The sequence below is a fragment of the Manduca sexta genome, chromosome 6, assembly GCF_014839805.1.
Source record: "Manduca sexta isolate Smith_Timp_Sample1 chromosome 6, JHU_Msex_v1.0, whole genome shotgun sequence".
In the NCBI taxonomy this organism is placed as follows: domain Eukaryota; kingdom Metazoa; phylum Arthropoda; class Insecta; order Lepidoptera; family Sphingidae; genus Manduca; species Manduca sexta.
In genome coordinates, this window is record NC_051120.1 from 5,828,073 (window position 1) to 5,848,261 (window position 20,189).

At 37.7% G+C, this 20,189-nt stretch overlaps 1 protein-coding gene across 1 annotated transcript; it reads right to left on the reverse strand.

Moving 5' to 3' along the window:
* Positions 1–319: 319 nt before the first annotated feature.
* Positions 320–19,221, reverse strand: LOC115451101 (histone-lysine N-methyltransferase trithorax). Its single transcript, XM_037446924.1, is given in 14 exon segments — positions 320–2,008; positions 2,281–2,471; positions 2,657–2,784; positions 2,855–3,078; positions 3,160–9,660; positions 9,662–12,718; positions 12,854–13,015; positions 13,318–13,524; positions 13,871–14,044; positions 14,392–14,934; positions 15,011–15,348; positions 15,445–15,636; positions 16,504–17,752; positions 18,477–19,221. Coding segments are annotated over 14 exon segments (13,293 nt in total). The 5' UTR covers positions 18,630–19,221; the 3' UTR covers positions 320–1,834.
* Between the last annotated feature and the right edge of the window lie 968 nt (positions 19,222–20,189).

Here is a 20,189-nt window from a genome sequence, read left to right on the forward strand (position 1 = left end):
AAACCTTAAAACATCATGTACTAAATCAAGTAAATAAAACTTTTGCAACTGCACCAGAACTTAAATTTTACCGCCTCATTGATTGATGTACAAATTCCAAAATTACTTACACTATATCTCGTACCTATAGAGACTATCTACGTGTTACTTGGAGACACAATACATAATACTGCTATTGTTTGATGCAGTAGGGTACTTCAAAAATGTATTTACAGAACAAACTTCCACTTCGAGGTGTATGCGATCTCTTGCATCTCGTACTATTTTAGCATCTAAGTTATCTATTGGCTATTGGGTACTAAAATAATAAAATTGTGAATATGTGAAGCGATTTACATCCGTATATTGCCGCATGTGATGGCTAAGTCTAACTCATCGTGTGATGCATTAGTCAGTCTATAAATGCTGAGAAAAAAAAAATGCAAAATACATATTTGCCAATAAAACGACACGCAAGGAATAAAGTTATATTACTAAAAAAAATACATTCAATAAAACCCAAGCTGTGCTGAAACTATTTAAAGCTAACAAATGTGCATTTTTTATTGAAACGTTGCTAGTAATACGGAGCCACTGTACCGAGCACGGACGCGTCCGTCCCGCGGCAGAGTGTCGGAGCCCCTAGCACCGTGAGGCGACTGCCCCTCGCTCCCCCGCCGCCCCGACCCCTCGACCCCCGCGCCCGCCTCACACACAATAACTTATTATGTACACGATCAAATATGCTCTATAAAATACAACCTACCGCTATGACTACAATAAAACGATTTGTCGTTTAAACTCATTATTATGACATAATTCCTCTTATTTACAATTTTACTATACAATACACGTTAAAATTATTAAAAAGTAACATTGTACTTGTAATAACCTCGCTAACCCACTTTCGAGTGTACTAATTTTAATATAACCTTTAAAGTTTCCTCATTATATGTACACGTACGCGCTATGTTAGTCGAGACTTAACTGATCACAAGTGAAGGGAAATAAGAACTTATCGAGGAACAAATATACAACTATCTACGCAGTACGCAGCAACCGTTCTTAACCCTCCTCTGGCTCTAAGCGCTATCACATCGATATTAAGTGTGAACATCTTTAACACTTAAGCCGTTCGCGAATCGTTGATCACACTACATTAAAGAAATAAAAAATTAAAAAATCTATTTACAAAATGTATAAAACTATCTCAAAATAACTTTCATTTAAGTAAAAATTAATTCAAAATTATTATACAATCCCTCATCTAACACTGGGTAGATTCAAGAAAGAGATCATAACAAGATTCATAAAACTTCCAAACTTGCCAGTGATACTAAATATGTCAAGATACAAGGTGGGAGTAACGCGATATGTGACTTTCACTTATTGTCTTAAATACATTATTATGTACACATTTGTGCTCACTCCAGCATTCTTTACACTCAGCACTCATGTTCCCGCAAAACAACCTCGCTACTGTAAGGAGGTCCGTTGTACTCACTACCCCACACACGTTGTCACGTACACATGCGTATCCAGCGCACGATCACAAAACGTCAATACATTTAATTGTTAATTTTCGTATTTCTACATTACACGTTTATGTCTACGTCAGTTATGTACTTCTTATAATTATGCTAAAACATTTAATAAGAGGCCGTATGGCTCTCTGTATATCAACCGAAAATAATGCGTCATTTTTCCAAAATCACATACACGTTTCAAAATCATTACGTTACATTCACATTATTTGGTGATAAACCACAAATCCGAGTACTTGTTCTTACAAGACAACCATAATTGACACAATCAAAAAAGTCACTCACTCAGTAAATACTGTACTTGACAAAGATTAATTTAGGTACTTGCGGCATTTCTTGGCGCCGCAGGTGCATGGAATCTTGACCTCCTCGAATGGGAATTTGTAATCGTAAGTCAACTCTTCGCCGACCGTGATTCGGCGTAACGCGAAGATCAGAATATGTTTGTGGCCATGGATGTCCACCACGCGGGAGTAGCAGTTGGGCTGCAACAATTAAAAGGATTGTTGATAACTAAAGACATGTAAGGTGTAAATGTGGATGGCCAATTTTCCTTACCCCACGCATTGACGGCAAATTGAATATGTGATCTTATTGCATATGATGCTCAAGACAAGTAAGTGACGAATTAGTTTATTACCTTCTGCCGTAGACCCCGATTAATAAGACTTGTATTAAATTAGACAGCAATTTCATATCATTGAAAAAACTTTTAAACGTAAAAAAAAGGCATAAACATGATCATAATATAACTTACGTCGCACGAGTGGTTGATGAACCTCGCGGCGTTTCCCTTGAGCGTGGCGTCCACCACCAGGTTGTCGTCGATGCGGAACATGTAGCAACCGCCGACGCCGCGCCGCCCGCTCATGGCCTCGTACCGCTTCTCGCGTTGGTCGGCCAGCACCGCGCGGATCACCTCACCTGCGTATTCTATCACCATGTCGCCTGTAACAACATTTACGCTTAGATAAGTCAAACAAGTTTAAATACATTACCACCCTACCATCGTTTAACTAAAAAACTCAATGTTATTAATGTGTTTACGTGTTTATGTAATGTATGATACAATAAAGTTATGAAAAGTGGGTAATTTGCGTAAAATCTAAAAGCACATGTAGTGTCCAACTTACCTTCTTCAATATCTCGTTTGCAGAATAAGCCACGTCCGTGAATGTGGGATCTGTAGACGCCCACTGAAGCTTTAGATGTTTCTTTTAATTGTCTAAATCTCATCGCTGGAGGTAAAGTCGCTAACCGCCTAGAAGAAAAAAAGAGATTTAAATATGCAAAAAATGGTAGTTCACAACCAATGGTTGAAAATCAATTACCTAGAAATAGAGCTGTCTCCTTCTTGTCCACCGAATGGAGGCGGCTCCTCTCTGAATGGCGACGCCATCCAGCTAAACATGTCGTGATTTTGTTTCCTTGATACTGGGCCAGTTCTCGCACTGCCCCAAGGGCTCTCTTTGAATCCTTCGCTTAAATCTAAGTCGTTATCCCAGCTGCTCAGCTGCCGACCCTGACGCACTTTATATTTTATACAGCGGCTTGCCTAAAAACGGAAATTGAATATTATATTGAGAACAACATAATAATTTTAACTATAGTATACATAAAATGGATCATTACTTACGCCCGGCAGCTGTTCGACGAGGTATCTCAAAGCATTGTTGTTCAGACCCAGCAGATGAGCGCCGGACAACGTAGATGGTAGATTGTATTGAATCAAGGGTAATCCTGACTGTTTTCTGGCACTTTGTACGGTCTCAATAACTTTAGCCCAGAGATCAGTCAGTGAGGACGAAGAGTAGTTAAATCCGTCCTCTGAAGTCACCTCGTATATCAGCTTAGGACCATCATCTTTAGGTGGATCTTGCGTTGGCTTGGACAATGATGATTTGTTCTCTTTTGCAAATTTACTAATCTTCTTTGTAGTAAAAGTCTCAGTCTCAAATTTTTTGTCACCAAGAGGCCTTTTCATTACTTTTATTGGCGTTGTCGATGTCTTGATAGCTGTAGGTACTCTGTTTGTGTCTTTCTCAGCCAACACTTTAGGTGGTTCATTATCAATTATTTCAGAATCCAATGTGGGTAATGAAGTCATTTTAGTAGTTATTTCAGCCGGCTCACTAATTCTCATAGTTTCGCCTTCGACAGAAGCGGTGCTGGTATTCGCTCTGTGGATTTCCGTAGATAGTTGTAAAGCCTGAGCCGCATCTCTTTCTTCTTTTTCTCTCTTTGCTCGTTCCAACTCCATCATCCGTTTCGATTCTTCGATAGCCTTTTCAAGATCGCTATCAATAGTTTCATCCTTTATATTGAGATCTGGCATATCATGACTAACAGGTCTTTGCTTGGGCACAGCTACTGTCTTGGATGTAGACGTTTTCGATGTTTTGCTCTGGCCATCTCTGTGCAACGGCAGCACTCTGTTCATAGGCCTCATGGACATCGGGTTCACGACATTCGTTGGTATACCCGATTGCTGAGTCGGTGGTGCTTTGGGTAATGTAATACTTGAACTGTTTTGAGTTGGTAAATTGATGGAGTTATTAGGGACAGGAATACATATCATATTGCTATTATTGTTATTTTGATTTTGTAATAAATTGGTGCTCCCTTGAAGGGGAAAGTTTATATCAGCCGCAGCTTTAGAAGCTATCTTAGGATCGACGAGGTTGTTTTGAACTGTAATATTAACAGTGTTGTTGCTTGAATTCACATTAATATTCATAGGGGCACTATTGGGTATTGCTTGGAATGGTACATTTATGGTAGTACCACTATTTTCAGGCTTTTGTTGGAATGTCAACGGGTCCGCCGAGAGCCCAGTCACTGTATTGTTATTATTGTTTGTAACCACACGGATGTTATGTTGCTGTTGAACATGTTGATTGTCTATATTTGCGTTATTTATCCGACTCCTTTCTGGGAGATTTATAACTCTATTATTTTGTGAATTCATCTGCATATAGCCAATTTGATTATTGACTGATATTGTATGGTTTTGCTTCTCATTATTCACAGAATTCACTTTGGCGCAGTCATTGTTGGGCATATTTGAAATAGACATAGTTGTACTTGGAGGGGGTCCGATGATGTTTTTACCTCTCATCGAATCTGGTGTAAATTTAGGGGGTTCATTCAGCGATATATTATTTCTACTTATCTGGTTATCCAAGTTAGGTATAGTTTGGTTTTGGGGCGTGTTATTAGTATTCATGCTACAACTGCTAATGTTTATTTGAGTATTGTTAGAGACTTGGCTATTGAGAATCGGATTCTGGTTGTTTGTAACGTGAGTTTGCGAGTTTATCATCATATTATGATTTGAACTTCCTGTCATAAGATTGTTTACTCCATGATCCGATGAATTGGAGCAATTCATTAGAATGTCGTGTCCTGTCATATTGTTTTGTGAGGCACCGCCATACATAGCACTGTTATTTACGTTATTTATCATGTTATTGGACATATTAGAATTATTTACGTTAATTCCATGCATTATGTTCCCTGAGCCCATTGTCATATTATTCGAGCACATTTCCAATGGATTCTGGTTATTTGAAAATTGGTTATTGGTGGTATTGGAACAGCTTCCACTGCATGAGTTTTGGATTTCATTTTTGATATCTGGGATATTAGGTCCGTGTAACAATGAATTATTTATAGACTGATGATTACTATTGCTCATTTGCATTGCATTATTCATATTGTTGTGAATATTCATAGTATTCATGTTATTTATCTGATGTTGCATTAATGACGCATGCTCCATTGTACTTCTGTTGTTTTGTATTTGGTTCATAACGTTCATATTTTGCATGGAAATAGAATTATTGTCATACCGATTATTGTGTATATTAGGTATTGGACCAGAGTTCTCCATCTGAGTATTTAAGCTCATAGTTGACGAACTTCCGGACATATGATGCATATGCATACCATTATCCATTTGTTGCCTGGTGTGCATCTGATTCTGCACATGCTGGTGCATACTCATCATGTTATTATCGCTGTGTTGGCGATTGTTTTGAATTTGCATAACATTCGACATTTGGTGTTGATGAAGTCCAACATGATCCATTTGCCTGTTTTGTTGAAGGGACATCTGTTGATTTACGTGTATATTGTTTTCTATAAAAGGTCGGTTGTTATTGGTCATGTGATGATTTATCTGCTGCATGTTGTGCAATTGTGTGTTATGCATGTTGTCTATTGATCTATTAGAATGCATGGAATGGCTCATGGAGTTCATGTTGTGTGCCTGAATATTATCCATCATCATTCGATTGCTTTGCATGTTCATATTGGACATGGATTGCTGTATCTGCATGTGATTCATATCATTCAGGTCTGATCTATTGACATTATGATTGTTATTTCCTAGGCTATGCATGCTCATTGAAGAATTCATAAGATTGTTGGTGTCGGGAGTGTTTCGGTTATTAAGCATGTTTGACTGATTATGATTTTGTTGTGCAGTAATCATATTATCGTGAAATGATCTACCAGAAGTTCCTTGATTCATCTGCTGTAACGGATTGCTGTTATCCACTTGACGGTTTTGGATTTGCCCATTCATAATATGTATTTGGTTATTTGTTGATAACTGGTTATTTTCATGGGACATCACCTGCATATTGCAATGTTGCATGCTAGATGTATTTATAGAATTATTAGACATCTCATGCTGGTTCATCTGCAAGCTATTATCACTCGAAACCATGGCAGTCATTCTGTTGTTAGTTGATTCTTGACAAGATAAGTTTACGTTTTGGATGGAGTTGTTTCCAGAATTTAATAATTGGACCTGGCCATGCCCATTATTTGTCATTGAACACATCTGATTTTGATTATTTGGAACAGACAAATTGTTTTGATGGTTTTGAGATTGCGAACGCATAACATTGTGAGGTATGATGCTAATGGCCGGTTGGTTATTAATATTACCAGCCATTTGGCAACTGTTCAATTTATGTATGTTCATTTGATTTGACACACTTTCGTTATGTTTGTTGTCGTTGGGTCCCAAGTTTTGGAAAGTCTTGTCATTGTTAGAATGTTGCTGTGAATGAGAAGCCATTATTTCTTGCGAAAAGTTCAAATGCCCACCTTCGGTTTTAGAGAGTGCATTAATTTTACTCAGTTTTAATGATGTATCTGCATCAAAATTACTGTTCATTATTGACGCTGGAGGGTATATATTTCCAGCAGTAATTTGAATTACATTGTTAGACGTTGAATGTGATGGATGGTGGGCTACATTCAAATTATTATCAAACTGATGCGAATGTAGATTCATGCCAGACATAGAGTTTGCATTATTAGATATAGACATTAAGCAATTTTGATTCAATTTATCATTATCACTGTGAAGATGAGACCTTCCAGACAAATTACTTTGCATGCCCATGTTATTCATATTTTGTTTCGATGTAATATTTTGTAACTCCATTTTACTATCCGAGTTTCCAGCATTGCTTGATGAAGTTAGCTGTCTCCAAGGTGTCGGCGACTTCATACTTTGTGTAACGCTTATAGTCGGCATGTTAGCAGACATTGAGTGGTGGTCTTGCAAATTGCCGCTTATTTCAATCACATGCGAATTTTCGATTTTTATGTTTTTATTTGTCGATGGCGCAATTGAACTCGATACAATGGGCTGCGACAGCGGTATTGACTGCATAGAAAATGACGGCGCAGAGTTTGGTATGGATTGCGATATAGCCATCACGGGCTGTCCAATTGATGACACTAGTGTCACTGATGGAGACATGGACACATTATTGGGCTTAGAAATATTCCCCCTTTGTAAACTCTGAGAAGTGCTAGACAATGTCATGCTATGTATTTGCGATGTTATCGGATTAATACTCTGTCGACCAGTTATTATTGTATTGGGACCAGATTGTGATCCTACCGCAATGGGTGTTTGGCTCATTTGAATTACTTTAGGAGTCTGTCGATTATTATGATTAGATTTATCCGGCAATGGTTGTAAAGTTAAGTTAGGTATCGTTGTCTTTACTGTCTTTATCGACGGCGGGGATGACTGCACAGATTGTGCCGTAACAACGTTAGGTGTTGACACCGTAGTCACGCCGTCACCCACATTATTCACCACCACATAGCCTGTCGGCACTTCCACAATTGGTTCAATTTTACTAGCTTGGAATACTTGAGTCGTAGTTGCTGAAAAACTACTGTTCTGAGCGAGGACTCCTTGCATGGCAGTTGAAACAAATTGTTGAGAGGACATTACTGTGTTTTGCACTATAGTCTCCAGTCCGTAATATACTGGTTGTGTTGTTGTCAAGTACATGCATCCAGATGGATCTGCAACCATCTCCAAGGTGGGAGTTGAACCAAGCAAAACCTGTTCATTGCAGAATTGTGGAAGCAGCGTACCTTGCGGCAATATTGTAGCACCAGGGGCTGATGATATTAAAGTATTGCCTTGAGGTTGTAAAGCTGCATTAGGAATTATAGTAGTTTGTCCATTACTGATCCCACTCTGGGGCACCACTGTAGCGCCTGCAGTTTGTAAAGTATTATTGGGCAAAAGTGTTGCAGTTTGCGAAGTTATATTACCAGGTGCCAGGCCCTGAATGGTTCCTTGCGGGATTATTGTCGTTCCATTTTGCGTGTGAATAGCTTGGGGCAAAATAGTTGGCCCATTGGGACCCTGTGAAATTATACCTTGTGCTTGTATTGCACCTTGTGGTAATATTGTTGTGCCTTGTTGAATAGCCTGTGGCAATATTCCAACATTTCCTTGTGGTAACAACACTGGAATTCCACCGCTAGGCACTGCGACTAAACCACCAGATTCTGTCTGTTGTATTTGGAATGTCTGGGGCACCAGGCCACTCTGTGAAATAAATTGCGTTGGGCCAGTTTTAAAGTCTCCCTGTGGTGCAATTGTTGCTATGTATTGCATATTTTGATTTTGTTGTTGAGACAATGCTTCAACATAGGCTGACATTAGATTTTGATTTGCCACTGGTTGCACTATAATCGAGGGCTGACCACCCTGATTATTTGTTTGCAACTGTATTACTGTGTTACCAGGACCAATCGGTGACTGGTTAATAGCCGTGAACTTCTCAACTTTATTTGGTCTCTTAATAGTAGTTGGTTTTGGAATAGGACGTCCTCTTCCGCGATTTGCCGATTGGAAAATAGGTTTGGGCTGCACTGGTGGTGGTTGTTTTTTAGGCGATTTTTGTGGTGTACCAGGCAGTATTAGTTGCTGTTTGTTTTGGGAGTTTGGAGATGTCAATCTTTGAGCTGTCATTGCAGGAACTACTATCGTAGGATTTGTAGGGCGGATCATAGGTTGTATGTTTTGGATGATTGATGTACTAGGCATCCCCTGAATAGAATTAACTGGCAAAGCGATAGAAGATGCGCTTGCCATGTTTGGGAAGTTGGCAACTTGGTTCTTGCCTTGAATCATGGAGGTTATGTTTGCTTGTTGATTGGAAGGTATAGTCAGCACTTGGTTTGAATTTGATGAAATAACTTGTATTCCTCCCGTACCAGACAATAGCTGGGTCATGTCTGTGCCACTCTGTATTTGTTGAATGTTAGTTCCATTTCCAGATTTTACACAAATGTTGTACGGGAGAATTCCAGGTTGCGTTATTATTTGTGGAGTCATAATTTTTTGTCCACTAGCAACGCTAGTTTTCGGAGGTAGTATCATCTGTGGCGTCACAACAATTTGAGGTGACGAAAGCACTTGTTGATTTGTCGACACTTGAACATTTGTTGCCTTGCTTTGGTCGAAAATTACAGTGCCTGATTTCATTTGTTCAGTAATGGTCATAGTCATTTCATTTGATGGACCTGGGGATGGAGTTTCAACTATTGTACCGTTGATTGTTATCTGTCTAGTGTTGATAGATGTCCTTCTAGCTGAAATTCCTTCTGCCTTCACAGTGTTTTCGGTGCCGCTTACCACCCCTGCGTGAATGATCATTGGCTGCGCAAATGCACCTTGGAAAGCATTTTGCAATGTCGTTAAGGTCCTGTTTTCTGGCGACTTAGGATTTTCACTCTCGCTTTCGCTTGTCGACATCATGTCACATGAAGGGACGTGTCGATCGTACGACTCTTTGTTTCTATAGAGTACACTGGCATCTATCACATCGCACTGGTTGTTCCATTTGGCTCGATGTTCCCGATGTATCATCTAAAGGTCTCATTACCAATTCTGGTTGGCCACTAATAGAGTTACCAGAAAAAGTGACTGTGTAGCTCTCTGTTCCACTGGCTCTATACATAAACTGGTTTGTTTGCACTCTAGATGCGTCATTGCCAGGGTGATTGTCTTCAGCGCCATCCAATTGTTGTATAGGCGTAAAGTCATTATCAAGGTACCGTGGACTGTTTGGTCTTGAACTACAAGTGCTTTCAGACCCCGACCAATCGGCGGCACCGTCTAACTGAGATATCGGACTGCACTGGATTTTAGTGTAAAAGTCAATGACATCAGTAAAATATCCTTCAGTTTTATCTGTCTTTTCTTCACGGGTTTCTTCTTTTTCTTTTGAAGTAGTCGAACGGTAATTAATACCAGACGTGTGGGGACTTTCTTCACAGATTGCACTATTAGTACAAGTTTCTGTTTTCAATTTCTTCTCCGTATTTTGAGAACCATTTGGTTCTTTTATGGAGTCCAATGTATTCTCTGGTAATGATACTCTTTGAACAGGGCTCATTTTGCCTGTGATAGTTGATGATTTGCCCATCTTACATCTTTTAATAGTAGAAGACAATAGACTAGTGTCAAATTTGTTGTTCCAACTACTAGATCGCTGTTGCCCTCGGCCAGTAGTCAATGATTTCAGATTGTGACTTTGCAGAAGCATTTCTGATTTACTTCGTTTTAATTCCTTGCTTCCAGATTCAAACCTTGCATTGAGCAATTCATCTATAAAATCTGTGGACCGAAAATCAGACTTATCATTACTTTTATCGTCAGATTGACTCATTGCGCAGTAAAACTCATTCCTCAGGTCTTGGAATATATCTTGCATAGAGATTCCATCGAGTAAATCATGATTCAAATCTTCAAATATAGCATCTTTCACTTCAGGTGGCAAAAGATCAGCTGTATTTTGAGGCTCTTCCTCATCTTGTTGCTCTTGTTTACATACATTGTCTAGTAAGTATTCAACTACTTGTTTCACAGCTAAATCTTCAAGTGTGACTGAGTTTCCGAACTTCTTGGGCGACTTGTCATTTTTGAACATAAGGACTGATTTGCTGGATCCAGTCTCTACACTTTCATGCCAAGCCCCAATCTCAGCCATAACTCTGTCAACCACATGAACATCTAAACTGTGGTCTACAGTTATGTTTACACCAAAATCAAAGCCAGGTACTGGTTCTGCCAGTATTAATTTCGTCTTTATAGTGTACTTCACTATCTTGGTAGGCTTTTTGCAAGACCAGAACAATCGAGTACATGAAAAATCGACAGGCATCAGAAACTCTTCATAGTCTGACACAGATGGGACTATTTTTCCCAGGCTATGGACAACCAAGGAGCCCAGAATAAATTGTACTTTAGTGATTTCACTATATCGCTTTTTCTTTTTGTCCAATTCCACATAAACTGGTCTTGTCAACTCAAAATCTGCATCTTTTTGTAAGCTTTTCTTTGGAACATCCTTACCATGAGTAGGACAAAATACTCTTTTATCATCCATAAATGCGCAACTTTCTTTTCTGGCGCAAGAGTAATGATAAGTTTCACTACAATTTTTCGCACAGCATCCAACACTTGCACCCTTAACTTCACAAGATGCACATTTTATCATTTTGCCTCTTGATATTGCAGAATGGACATTTTGCAATGATCCATCTATTTCTTCAAATACTTCAGCAGACCACAATGCACAATTTGCGTGAATCCAATCGTTTTGTCCGCAATAAAGTAGTCGCCCCTCCATTGAAGGTGAACCATCTCCCACCTCTTTGCATAGGACACATGTCCTGGAATCTACAACTGGATAAAACTCTTGTAATTCTTCCTCCAATTTGCTGTCAACATTTTCAAGCTTCGGAACTATTTGATCTAAAGGCTTTTCAATTGATTGTACTGTTGTTTTTACTCCTTTATTATTTGACATATCAACATCTTTTAATGAATCTGTGTCATCATGTTCTCCTTCCACCTCTAAGTTTGGTTGGAGGCAGTTATTTTCGCAATCAAACCAAGGGAATGTCTCAGTAAACAAGTCTTTGTATATTGATTTGAGATCGTCACATATTGTTCGATCAATAACGTCCTTCATGTCGTGATTGAAATCTTTTAGAGAAACGTATTCATCACTGTTGACCCGCTTTTTAATATCCAATAATGAAGGAGACATAACTCTGTTGCAATCATCATCAATATCATTGCCTGCTGATCTAACAAGAGCTGGGCTTAAATCTTGCTCACTACGAGCATGCGGGAAACTCTTCATAGGTTCGTCGTCATCTGATATGGGTTCATATTTATCATCATGCACAGTCGTAGGCAACATTGTTGTGGCCTTTTCTATCTTATTTTGAGGTGGATAATTTTCATGCACTTCTACACATGGTGTATCAAATTCTGTTTTAGTACCATACAGACCAGTAGAGAAACATATCTCTTTGTTCTGCATCAATGGCTCCTGTAAATTGACTACTTTGTGTGTAGTGTGAGGAATGTCTTCTTTTTCTATTTCAACGTCTGATAGCAACGACGAGCATCGCCATACTTGTGACGCATTTAAATCTTCAAATTTATTTTGCGGGAAACTGTTGTTTCTGCGCCCCCGCGCAGTGTTCCTATACACTTTCGTCTCATTTGTTTTCATGGATTCATCAGCTACATCAAAATGAAGTTTCCTTATGGCCTGGGGCGACATAAGACGATATGGTTTATTTGGAACTGGTGTGTTCTTGTGTGGCGTCAGTTTCAATAGAGCGCACGCCTTCTTATTCTTGGCAAGTAGTTTAAGCAGATGTAGTAACCTTCCTTTGAGGTGTTCAGTGAGCATTTTCCTCCAAGGCGGATCATGTGGCATGCACTTACAGCAAATATATTCGATGGACGGTGGTAGCGCCGATAGTAGTTGATAGTCCTCTCCAGATAAACCTTCACAGCTAGCATGCACCCAGCGAGCACACCAACCGCACTCCATCATCTGGAAAATAAAAATATATTCTAATATATTATCCTAGATATCAGGAAGTTAGACGTTTTTAAATTATGCAGGCAGCATTTTTAGGATGGAGAAACTCATGAATATTTTTGTAAATGGAATATTATTATGAATTACCTTGCTATCGAAATCATTATCCCTGTAGCAGGCTTGACATAGTGGACAGTAATTGCCTTTTTGACGTAATTTAAAACACGGCCCACAGAACGGGAGACTCCCTACGAACTTGCTCACGCGCGTGCTGTCGCAACTCTTGCATTTAAGGCACGCACTACAGATCTGAAAAGTATACACAAATATTATGTTTCCAGTTTCCGAGAAAAATATTAATTATTAAAAACATATTAGAATAAGAATCATATTATTATAATCTGATTTAGATGGAAAAAATACTACATAATTTAGAAATAACAAGGTAGCGATACATTCTAACAATGTTCCTACAACAAAAATTATGGGTACACTGTAGTCCAAATCATAATCATGCTACATTGATTCATTATTAAAATGCTTTTAATTACTGGGTAAAGGCTAATAGGTATATAAATCTTTAGTCCAGTGATAAAATATTGGAGAAGTACCTGTGGCCAGTCGGCGCGGCGCTGGGGCGGCGCGGGCAAGCAGGCGGCATGGTAAGGCGCGGCGCACACGCGGCAGCGCAGACGTGCAGCGCCTCGCCCGCATGCCGCACAAGCCGCGCAGCGCGCACAGCGCCAGCCGCGCCCGCCCGACGACTCCTCCGCGCACCAGCGGTGGTACCACTCGCAACAGCTGCCGCACACCAGCATCTGCACACCACCATTTACCTCTCAGAACTATTTATCTCATCATCATCATCATCATTGGCAATTAACATCTACGTGAGATGATTAAGTAGCGTTCGTAGAAGATGCGAGGTACGATATACACCTACGCTGGTGACTTATCAGGCCGATTCTAGCCCGAAAGATACGACCACAGATTTATCTCAACAATCACAATAAATACGTATTACGACCCAGACATCTGTCATTGTAAAAACTAAAATTATATTACTACATGCTAACATGGAATTATGATAAACTATTTTATGTTACAAGTATATTACAGATTAAAACATGTTGTAGTAACAAAACAGTACAATCTATTAGTTACCTTTTCTTTTCCAGCACTTCCACATAAGAAACACAATCTTGCAACAGTGAAAGGTGAAGTCCCAATGAGGCCAAATCCTGAATTGCACACCTCATCTGGATCATAGCTCTCCCAAAAGTCGACGCAGATTAATTCTGGCCGATTTTGACCACACTTCTGAGAGCGGCCGCGAATCTGGATCATGATAACATAAGATGTAAAATAATTGTGTGATTAAAAAATATATGTGATTTTTACTACCAGTATAGTATAAGAGTATAGTATAAGAGTACAGAACCTCCCATCCCTCCCATCAACCTCATGTAAGAAATAATATAATAAATAATAATCTTGCTTTAGTCATTTAGATAAAAGTCATATTATGAGGAATGATATGTTATTACAATTTTAAATAAAACTTTACATAACATGTAGATGTCATTTTACATTAAACATGCTTTACAGTCTTGCAGTGAAACAAATTTAATACATTTTTTCTAATGAATTTGACATCCAATAGCATGAAGAAATAAGCAACTTACATTTGTGATGTTAGATAAGGGTTTCATTATAGCCTTTTTAGGCACAAGGTCCATAATAGACTCATCTTCACTGGACTCAACTTTGTTTTGTTTAGTTGCTATTAGCTCCACTTTCCTCTTCTTGGTTTCCACTGGAGTTTCCTCTGTGTCCTTGGTCACCATAGCTTCTGGAACTACTTGTGGTGCTCTATTCTCTGATAGAATATCAGATTCACTGCTTGATAAGTCAGGAATTTCTGCATCCTTCTCAATCGGCAGTGAGACACTATTATCATCGTCACACAAAGTCTTATCTTGTTTGTCTTTTTCCTCTTGTGTGGGGAATGTCGCTATAGGTTGTCCTAAAACAATTGATGCACTTCGACACACATGTTTGACTCTAGGTCCTTTGAGTTCCACTTTTTGTCTTTTTGGATCTTCAGTTTGTTTAGATTCTGACTTATCTTTTTTCCTTACTTTTATCCTTGTTAATTGACGCTTCCGGGTGGTATTTGGATCTTCATTATTTTCATCTGATGCAGCACGATCTTTTGTTGACTTAATCTGTTAATCAGTTTAATAAATTAATAGTTATAGATTAATCTAACATATAACAAATTAACAAAAAACAAATCAGTACCTCAACTTTTTCAGGTTCATCAGACTTTTTAACCGTCTTTAACATTCCAAATATTTTGTTATCATTGTCATTATTAGCCATACCAAATACGGCCGCGGTTGTAGCGGTAGTAGTAGGCGGTACTCGTAACGGATTGGCTGGTGACAATGAGCCTGCAGGTTTCACCCCTGACCTCATATAAGGTGGCAACATTGCAGTAAGACTAGCCCTGATATTAGGAGGTACTTGGAAAGCTTTTAGGCACATCTTAAGCCAACAGGCTGGACATCGTGCCTTGTTTGTACAACGCAGTAATTTCCATTGTTGTGACCGCACTATTGGAGGCACATGACAATTCCCTGAAATTTGAACAGCAGTTACTCCAGTGTAATGGTGCATATTTATATAGTCAATTTTTATTGAGTTAAAAAAGTTGCATGTATACAACAGCGTACCTTCACCCTTCAAACATTGCATCACAACAGGTCCACTTCTTTGTGACAACTTTTCCTTCTTCAATAATTTAGAAATAAATTTGCGGCAAGACTCGCAAGAATATATTCCGAATTTTCGTGCTTGTTTGACGAATCTGTAGAAGCGTACTGCGCCACAAACTCCACATGTAACCGTTGTGGGTGGATTATTTGCTGAAATATATTATGAATTAGAAGGATATGATTTCATCAAAATATAAAATATATTAGAATGATTATGGAACATTCTGAGGAAGAATGCTCCTTAATCACACATGAATGTAACATACAAACCTCTTCTTAATTATAATATGGTAAACCTTGATAATATTGTAAAATAAAAATCCCTGATTAAAATTTTAGTTTTCTATTCAAAGGGCTATTTATTTATGTGCATGGTGATTTAGTAAATATTATGTTTGTTCATAAGATCCTGAGTAATTGCAAATATTAAAAGATATAATAAAATATATTTTTAATTTGTTGTAATAATTATTTTATGCCCACATTGTAACTTCATTTTTATTTTATATTTGATTTCATAGATCATTAAATACAAATGTATAAATAGATACACAATACCAGCAACTGGGCATGGTATCCAAAATATTTGATGTTATGTGAAAATATTTAATACACAATAGACAAAAAGCATATAACCATTCAAGTAAACTAAAATATTTGCTCCTAACAATTGAAATCTTGTAAATATTATTAACATCTTACTTCTTACTCTCACTAATATTATAAATGTGAAAATAAGAGTAAAAGAGGATTAAATTGGGTAAACATGTAGACCATGTCCTTGGTTAACAAAACCAAGGACATGGTATAAGGTAATTCTTAACCCAGTAACTTGGGAACAGATGTTTTTTTTTTCAGATATTTTTAAGACATGGTTCTGTAGTCTTTTTTATGCACTATAGGGACTATGTAGCAGGACAAGCTATTAACATGGGCGAAGCTACAAGTAACACCTTGTAAAATACACAATTATAATTTAAAGATATTACAATTTGTATGAGACAATTAAATACTTACATGATGGAGATGTAAGTGTAGAAAATGGGCCATCAAGTCCAGATGAAGACTGTGTGGGAGGATTAAGTTGCAGTCTGGCCTCTCTAATGATAACCTTTCCTCGAAGGAGTTGAGACGCTGAGGATTTATCTTTTTCTGGACTAGATGGCGTCTGCCTCTCTCCCTCATCACAGCTTGCAACTGGGCTATCACTTTCCCAACTTTCTTCAGATTCAGAACCACTACTTGTGCTACTTGAACTACTGGCGTCTGATATATCCATAAGTTTTCGCATTGCGTGTCCTGATCTGTCCTCTTTTGTTGTCTCTATAGTTTTTAGTTTATCTAGACTCTCTAGATTAGAATTTTCATCTTGTGAGAAGTCTGGTTCTTTTTCATACTTAAATAGGTCATGCATAGGCTTTCTGGAACTATTGCTCAATGAGGAAAATGAATTAGTAGTTTTATCCTTGAATAGGTTTGATGTTTTTAAGACTTGTTTGTCTCTATTTTTCTCACTGTCAATTATTTTTTCTAATTGTTCCTCATCAGGGGTATCATCATCATTGTCAGGAAGATTGTTAAAAACTAATCTCTTAAGCTTTGGCTTTTTGAGAACTTTTCCTGTTGTGATACCACTTGATGTACTGTTTTGTTCTTCACCATCTATGAACCTCTTGTTAGGTTTAATGACTCTTGAGGAATGAACACTCCTAACTGGTAACACAAACTTTGCAGTAGATCCACTTTCCTTGTCTATCGGAGATGAATTCCTTGGAGGAGGTGATATACAACGGCTTTCAGTAAATTGAGAAAATTTGTTCATAGGCTTTGAGAGAGGGTTCAAATTCTTCCTCAAATATCCTTCTTGATGTTCTGATGTTGACTTAGAGCTTAAATCTGTTAGCTTTGCTGGTTTTAGAATACTGCTAAATGTTGAATATTCTGTCTGTTTGAGAGATGATTTCTTTTTTATGATTGGTACAAGCGGAGCATGAGGTTTCAAAGATATCTTTTTCAATGGGAAGAATATGTCTTCACAACTTTCCACACTACCAAAAGTGACCGTTTTCTTTGCAGGTTTTGGTTTTTCATTTTTAACTGGCTCCATTTTGTTCTGTGATCTTGTGCGAACTGGGGATTTGGATGCGTCGCTGGTGTTTTTATCAAGATTATCTGGTTTGTTACTGTTTGCTGCACTCTCTTTTACTTCATTTTCACTGGTTTCGTTAACCTCATTTTTATTATTATTTTCTTTCTTTTCTTCCTCCTAAAACAAACATAATTTGATTGTAACAGGATATCCAGAAATAAATAATTATTCCTTATTGCCTGGTATGTAACATGCTGATGTTAATATTATAATTTAGTATTTATAGTTCCTCATAGGTTATTTGTTTACAAACATTCATTATATTATTCCATTTGTTTTTCACTAAAAGTGTTGGTACTTTACAAACTGATCACAATATTAGCAAAATCTGTTTATTTTGTAGGTTAGTTTTGGTGTGTTTATAAATATTATGTAAGTATACATTGTCATATACATTGTCTAATGAAACATTTGTTTTTGAGTTTATGCCTCAAAATACAATGACTGAAACATATGGATTCATTGCTAGTATTTGTATGTCTCTATGCATTGCAATTACAACTATGAACACAACAGCCACAAGGTTATGTAAAGAAACATTGTTAGAAGAAATAGTAATCTGTCTACACATCTTATTGTGATTTATACTATTTAAAATTAGCATAAGACAAAACATTCGAAATCAATTCCAATCATACTTTTTGCAACACATAATTGTTGACAATAGAAGTATAGTGAAATGTCAAAGTAGGTATGTATGTAGGTGATGCTGTCCGTACAACGCACAGTTCACATCGTAATGTACATACTTATTACGTAAACAATATATCGCTGCACAAAACTAATTATTACAGTATACTAATACTAGAATTACATAAATTTACAACAAAAAAGCTTGTACCTCTTGCTCCCCAACAAAATCATTAGCAGCAGCGCCGCGGGCGGGCGGGTGACTCTCTCCAGCAGTTTCATGGTAAACAGTCCCTGATAATACACTAACACGCTTTCTATTTTGGAATTTGAGTGGTTTCCCCGGGAATCTCGACCTTCCCATTTTGATATGAACGTAAACGATGGACACTAGTCAGTGCGTTTCTGGCGATTGCGAAGAAACTGGCGCGCATGCTCGGGCCCGCGCGCTCCGCAACGCCATTTCACTCATTTATGCAATGTGTATCACGAATTACGACGCAGTTCTCATCACAAACGCGCTCAAACATAAACACTGACAGCATCCTTCACATTATTCACTAAAAGCGTCACATTGCACTGTTTTTGCAAAAGGCGACATCATCCATCATTTTAATGGTCGACTGGTTGTTAACGCCGTCGTATAAATGCTTCCATTCAACGAAGCGTCGGCTACTAGTGAAACAAAAGAGAACGTAACGATGCACTCGATTCCACCACACTACGCGTCGATCGCACTGCGTTTTGTTCCATTACTTTATAACACACAAAACAAACTGAATTATTAAAATTGACTCGTTGTAATTTGACAAAGATGGCTGTTCACCGCGCTTTAACAATAGCGAACACGAGTGATTAACGAGACGAGGCGCGAGGCCGCGGTGTGAACGACACCTGGCTCTCGGAGGCCAGTTATGGATTTTGAACCAATAGCGACGTTAATTCGGACCGGTATGAAAACAAACATGTCGCTTACACAGTACACTATAGCCCGCTTCTCGCGCATTATACAAGGATAGGTTTCACTCACTTTGCGTCAATAAAAATGTTTTAATACATAATATGATCTATTATTATTGTTAAACTGCGCAGACATACGAAATTGTGTGCCTTTGTGTATCGTTTTGAGTAAGATAAGTAATTTGAAATAAATATACTTAGTTATTATAAAATTCTATTGGTCCCTTTATGTTTTATGAATTATTTTGACTGTAGATACGGAATTTGATTGGTATTAAATCGTATTTAGATTCATTTTTACTCGAAATCATTATATTATATAGGTAACTATATTTTTATATAGCAATGGATGGGTACATATTTGAATAAAATCTTTTTTCTTTTTGTTATAAAATAAATTACACAAGGACACTATCGCGCAAAAATAATCGCTAACCACGCGGTAGTATGCCCAAATTGTTTGCCGGTTAGTACTTAAGTATACTTACTTAATATTATAATTTATAAAGAATGTCTTGTGCTTCGCATATCTTAAGCTTCATACCTACTTACTAAGCTAGTTTAGGATAGTAATATCGCGCAATAAATTAATTTTTGGATTAAAGGCACAACCCATTAATTGATGGTAATAAAATACTTTTTAACGATATTGAAAATTAATGAATTCTTAGAGTAGATACCTACTGGATGTGTTACAAAGAAACCATCATCTTAAAAGTGGGTTCCTACTTATCATCCATAAGTTTACTTAAGTATATTAAGTATGTGTCACTGATATCTATTTAATTATTATCTTGTAAAATTATATCAATAAAATATACTAATATCTCTAGAAATGGCGCGCATAATTACGCCGACGAATTAATTAGGGGAAATCCGACTGCTACGAAACCTTAGTTGTATGAAATTTTAAAAAAATCGAATGATTCAGACACTTACACATAGTAGGTAAGGTACAATCTGA